Below are 6,276 nucleotides of genomic sequence, written 5' to 3'. Positions count from 1 at the left end.
CGAACCAAGGGTAAGATGGTAAAAAAACCAAAATTTAAATGAAACTCGGGGAAAATCCATCCGATATGGGTCGGATCTTGATTGGTATCAGCCGAAACTGATACCATATCCGATATGGTTCCTAAATCCCTGCCCCTAACAGGAAACATTCTCCCTATCATAATATACACTTCTAGGATGTACATAAGCATTCATATCCTCCAAAGAAATCAACAAGAAAGAAGAGCACAAATGGATCTCCTCTTACAATTTCCAAATGCACCTGTGATCATGCTTAAGACAGCAAGAAAAATAACAGATCATGAGACCTTAACATCATCACCCGGCAGGAAAACAGGAATTAGCAGGTGGCATAAGTCCAAGCTGTCAGGTTCAGTTAACTCATCAGACTTGATTGGTTACTGATACAGCAAAAAATTGTAGTCCAACTGTTTTCAATCTTTCTTCTTTTTTAACAATGAAGCCATTTGTATCAGAGAGCCCAAGACAAATATAATCAAAAGCAACTTCAAATCAGTCTCCAATTTACCTATCTATTGAATAAAACAACCAACATCCACATTGAAACAATTCAACTGGTTCAGAATGTCAATAGAGAAGCTTTTCAAAAAAAAGAGCAACTTCTACAAAATATCACTGGCCCCCCATTGAATAAGAATCAAAAACCATTTCTGCAGGATCTTAGATTGAAAATCTTGTCCACCAACAGAAAAGAATCGGTTCCTAAGATGATCATGAATTGCTTGTAAAATGTGAAAAAAAAAAGAAGCAAAGTAAAACTAAATACCAAAAGCAGTCTCCAATTGCACTTGTGATTCAGTGCCACAGCTTACTACAAAATCCATTCCGGGGTCTCTTGCTGGATATGATATCCAGAAAAGAGTCAATCAACTGCCCCGCCAGGCTGCTCGGGTCGTCGTTCAGCGTCTGGATAAAGGTGTACACCACTTTACGTTCCTGATGAGTTGCTCTCAAGCTAAACCATGTCAAGAATTTCATCCGAAATTCATGTTCAATGTGACCATTACACTCCAGCCATCGAATGATCTTCACACAGTATTCAAAGTTCTCATCAAACTGACTGGCTCGGAATGGTGGTCCATTAATCAGAATGCTATCACAGTCAAATGTTTCTTCATTCGTGCTTGATGTCCATTTTCTACACAACTCCGTCCGTGACTCTACAGCAGGCACTTCTCTTATTGGCCTAACAGTCCACGTCTGGGAGTCACCACTTCCATCTGATCTTGATACACCGTTCTTCTCCATCCCATGAGAAGCAACATCATCCTCAGCCCCGACAACACGTTCTGAAGTGCATCCAATATCTTCATCTCTTGAAGACTCCAATGGTGGAGTAACCTCAGCATTCAGATCAGGCACTGAGACAACATTTAAATCGAGATCACGTGTAAAATTTCGAGGTCGGTCTTCTTCCACATCTACACCCTTTACCACACAGTCTCCGCCACAACATTCTTCCACATCAGCACTACAAAAACCATCAAAGCAACCATCTTCTTGTGCCCAAGCAAGATGCAAGACCTTTCCAAGATCTCGGACCTTGAAACCGGACGATCCACCTGTGGAGGTCATCCTTGGCTCCCCCTTGGCACTAGAAGAACTTCCTTCAACATGGGAGTTCTCATTCTTATGATCCATACCTACTGCTGGAGTAGAATTCTTGTGGATTACCTCCACACTCTTGGTAAAGCACTTAGCCTCAGAGTGACCCAAATCTCCTGACTCTGTATATGAGATTATCCGAAATGTATACTCTGCACAGGGCTGCAAGCCTGATATTTTTATCTGAGCGCTTGGACAGACAGTAATTGGTTCTTCGGCATATGACTCTCCTCTGCTCTTGCAATACCAAAGCTTGAAGCCTTTAATATCATTGGAGGATGCTGAAAACGGTTTTTTCAAGACAATTATAAGAGAATCGGATGTCACTTCTTGAAATTGGAACCTACAAGCAGGTGGAAGTGAATCCTCTGCAAATGGAAACAAAGAAATTGATTTATCTTTTGCAGTGAGAAACTTCAAAAGTAATCTGAAGATTCTGAACAGAAGGACGGATCCACTTCAATAGAGACTAACCTCTGTGAAGTGGGTTGGCACGAGCAATGGCGCTCAAATGCGCATCTGCTTTCTCAATTGCAATAGAGCATAGTTTCTGTACATCACCAGCAATAGACAGCCTGCTAACAATGCCCCGTCCCATCTTGGCTGAAACTCCACTAACTGAACCGACCTCTGTTTCGAGCTTTGCCTTAGCTTCTTCAACAATTTCATGCAGTTCTTTAAACCTGGAAGTCCCATCCAGGAGCCTGTAACTCAAGGATATCCTATGGCACAGAACATCTACACGCCGAGCGTCTTTTGCTATCACCAACTGCTTCTTCCAATATCTGTGAGAAACTCTCAAGTCACAGAAATACAATCAATTCAGAGGGGAGGAAGAACTCTTGTATGTTAGCTCAAACACATGCCATCAACATTTAAACCATTTACTTGTTTTGTTACTGTACTGACCAATAAAGAGTCAGCGGACTACTTTCTAATATTAACACTCTTTTTTTTTAATTTATAAAGAAAATAAAGTCTGACAAATGTAAGAAGATTAAATTTCTATTTTGATTATCAACATAATCTGCAATTTCTGAGGATGAAGTGCAACAAAACTACGTACCCAAGTATCCCTGAGACTTTGCCACAAGAAGCACAACAATAACTCCCATCTAACTTCATCATTGGCCCAAGATTGACAACCCCGACCTTCTGCCGTTGAAGTGCACACTCTATGTGGCAAGATGACCCACAGGAGTCTATCCCACCAGACTCAGATGTGCAGACCAACCAAAGACTAGGGTCCTTATTGTCATCAAACAGATGACAGATGCAGCAGGAACACCTCTTGCAAAATGTGTCTTCTGAGGTTAGGACAGCTCTACATGCAGAATTTTTACAAACCCAAGTGCTTGAACACCCAAATTCTGGAGACAGCTCTGTAGCCGGCGGAAGTCGAACCGGATTTTCCCCCTTCCTTGGTTGCTTCCTAGATGTAGGAGCCTGCTGGTTGGTCAATGTAGAGTGATTGGACGAAGTTTTTCTCAACTCCTGGTTCTTACATCCTTTGGTACTGGTCCTGATATGTTCACTCATTTTATATTTTGAAGAGGCAGAATGTTTCTTTTCCTTATCAAAGCATGTTCGAAGCGATTCTTTCTTCAGACCAGGTTTGAGATATTGTTGGAGGAGCTCCTGACCTCTAGGGACAGCATCGGATTGTCCATTTTTCTCCGGGGTACTTTGAGCACTCGAAGATAAACTCTGTATGCCAAAAACTGGAAGAAACCAGCAAACCAACAAGTTTTTCAATAGGAGAAAAATTACTGCAATTAGTACAGAATGACTCATATGTACACCAAATTGAACACCTTCCATAACTTGATCCAGTCAAGGAAGAAATCCACAAAATTAGGTGCAATGAGAATCAGGTTTAGATAGAAGAATATAGAAAACTGGAAGTACTAAAAAATGACAATGAAAATTTGACAAAAACAGGTAGCAGTGCATGTCAGAAGGAATAATGAACGAGTCGATAGAATTGCAACTACAAAAGTTGTTCATTAACTAGCTACTTGAATCTACAGGCAAAATTACTTCTTTTTTTTTTTTTTATCATCCCGCAGACAAGTTCATGGTGTCGCAAGGAATCTTCTAACGGATGACATTCTATATGGCACATTTCCATGTCTGTATAACGGATGACATATTCTGCTGTCATGAAATATCGGATGACAATTATATATTCCATTATGTTCTTTTGTGATTTGTCCTATAGATGGTTATCTTATCTTTTCTGTTTAAATGATTAAATTCACATGATATTTCAGTGTTTGACAATGGATACTTTTCAGCACAACCCCAAATCAATGTTTTTGTTCCATCTTCCATCGAATTTGGGCTTTCATGTCTTTATCCACACAACACGTCAACAACCAAAGTTAGTTTCCAAATCGGCCTTCACATTGCAATAAGAGAACAATGTCATGCAACTAGTATAATTATAGTAGAATTTATAAGTTCTCAAGAATATTTAGCCCCTGTTGCTTGGCTTGTTTTAACTCTAATACTTTTGCAAGCTATGGCATCATATGTAGTCAGCCAGCTTCTAGTCATTATGGAAGTTAAAAAGGGAGGGAGTCCAGTAAGATCTTTCAGTTTAAACTTTTGAACCAGACGCTCGAGAAGCACCCCGAGAAGCTTAGCCAAATATGCCCTTAGTCATTCAGCAATGATCACCAATCTGCACCCAATAAACTGCCTTTCATCCCAGAAGACAAAGAATAATCACATATCCAGAGCCATCTTTTGCTTCGTCTTTAAAAACTCTTTTCCCTCCCTTCCAGAAACACCAAAGGAACCAAACTCTAAAAAGACCTCCCTCATGGATTAGATAATACTTCATTAAAAATTTACATAAATCAGACTGTTCAAACAGTCATTAGATCTTTTTGATATTATCGCTCTTATCCTCTCTGCATGCACAGAAATGTGAGGGGAAGGCACTCTAAACTTGATGCCCTGAAAATATTTTCTGAGAGTGAATATCCTAAAATAAGTGGGCGATCCTTGGCACAATGGTAAAGTTGTGCTATTGCAATCATCCGGTTGCAGGTTCGAATCATGGAAACAGCCTCTCTGCAAAGTGGGGGTAAGGCGGCGTACATTTGCCCTCCCAAATCCTGCCGTAGCGGAAGCCTTGTGCACTAGGACACTATTTTTTTTTTTCTTTTGAATATCCTAAAATACTGTGTTAAGGAAGCTAACCCAAGCAATCTCAAAAGTAACTGATGCACATTAAATATATGGATCTGCTGTGGTGGGTTTTCAGATCAGAACGTGAAAAGAGAGACAGGCGGAAAATAGAAATAAGGTTCAGATCAATGGAAGAGAAGAATTCAATCTTGACGTAGATCCACATACTGGGCTGAACTGCAAAAGTACAGCCGCAAGAAGAAGGCTAGCACCAGTACCTGAGCCAAGGCCCTTCTGTGGGCCTAATAATTACCATACGGCTGGGCTGGACTTATTCAAGCTCGCATGAGCTAACTTCTTTTAATTATTCGGACGCACCAAGTAGTTACCAAATTATATTGATAGTCTCTACTCGTGTCGTAGCCCGTCTGAGAGCTAAATTCGCCTCAATTGCTCGTCTCTTTCCGTCAGCTCTACTCAAGTTAGCTTCAGCTATTTCAAGAGTTCGCTGAGCTTCTTGCGGATCAATCTCACTACCTCTTTCTGCATCGTTTACGAAAATGGTGATCTCATTATTGCCTATTCTAGCGAAACCACCCATCAAAGCCATCGTTAACCATTGATTTTTAAAGGCGTAGAACAAAAAATGGCAAACTCTCTCATTTTTTCCCTTCAATCAAAACAAAAAACGAGCCATTCTAATTCTTTGCTTAATTCTATAGGGTTGAATAAAAACTCAATTAACCGTTTGGTATAATTGCTCTGCTTAGTGTGTGACTCGTTGAATTTTTTTAGGGTAGAGCTAGAATTCAAAAATAAGGACCTGCCCATAGTATGAACTAATAACCAGCTCATTGCTTTGTTTTGTTTTATTCCTGATTCAAGTAGGAGTTTGGTTTTATGTTGTTTTTAATTTCAGCAGTGTAATAATACTATTCATGATAGAAGTTTGAGTCCCAGTGTTCCTAGTTTGTTTAGGAACTGATTTGAAATTTATAAATACAATGTAAAGGCTGTTCAGCCTCTCACATTTTGAATGAATTGAAGCGATTGAGTGCTGTTAGAATTGTGAATCTGTGAGAGTCAGATTGGATGAGATACCCAGGCCTGCAATGGGCTTCTTTCACCCCTCTTTCCCTGTCCTACCGCCAGTCCTTGCTTGTGATGGTTCTCTGTTTTATATCTTCAACTGCTGCGGGAGTTTTTTCCAGATTCTAAGAAGATATATTGTAGTGCTTCTTATATATGAATCCTCGTCTCAGGTAAGGACTAATCGGTGTTTTATTTCAACCTTAACCCACCTGCAACATTACCTAACCCCTCTTCTGATTTCTCTGAAACTTTGAGGAATTGAAGAGCACTCCCAGACCTAAACTCAACCTGAGTTTGGAGCCCATTGGTCCCGTCAATAGGCTGCTACTTAATTATTACCTTGACTCAGTGAGCCAAGTCTCAGAAACCGAGTCAACCTAATTGCTCCCTGTTTAACCATCTGATTGGTCTGTAATTTGA

At 40.2% G+C, this 6,276-nt stretch overlaps 1 protein-coding gene and 1 long non-coding RNA gene across 3 annotated transcripts in view; one reads left to right on the top strand and one right to left on the bottom strand.

The window, feature by feature from the left end:
- Positions 1-495: 495 nt before the first annotated feature.
- Positions 496-6,276, bottom strand: part of LOC122649542 (VIN3-like protein 1) — a 17,715-nt gene continuing 11,934 nt past the window's right edge. For both annotated transcript variants that reach the window (XM_043842733.1, XM_043842734.1), the window contains 3 exons: positions 2,693-3,347; positions 2,101-2,411; positions 496-1,994 (listed from right to left, as the gene is read on the bottom strand). In XM_043842733.1, coding sequence (XP_043698668.1) covers positions 817-1,994; positions 2,101-2,411; positions 2,693-3,347 — 2,144 coding nt within the window. In that variant the 3' untranslated portion in view covers positions 496-816. The remainder of the gene's footprint in view (positions 1,995-2,100; positions 2,412-2,692; positions 3,348-6,276) is intronic.
- The window catches only part of LOC122649553, a 26,434-nt gene continuing 25,270 nt past the window's right edge, over positions 5,113-6,276 (top strand). The window contains exon 1 of the long non-coding RNA XR_006331307.1: positions 5,113-5,327. This is a non-coding gene — a long non-coding RNA (uncharacterized LOC122649553). The remainder of the gene's footprint in view (positions 5,328-6,276) is intronic.

This window comes from Telopea speciosissima, chromosome 2 (assembly GCF_018873765.1).
Source record: "Telopea speciosissima isolate NSW1024214 ecotype Mountain lineage chromosome 2, Tspe_v1, whole genome shotgun sequence".
NCBI lineage: Eukaryota > Viridiplantae > Streptophyta > Magnoliopsida > Proteales > Proteaceae > Telopea > Telopea speciosissima.
The sequence above is the reverse complement of the archived record's forward strand: the minus strand, read 5'-3'. Positions and strand labels throughout refer to the sequence as shown.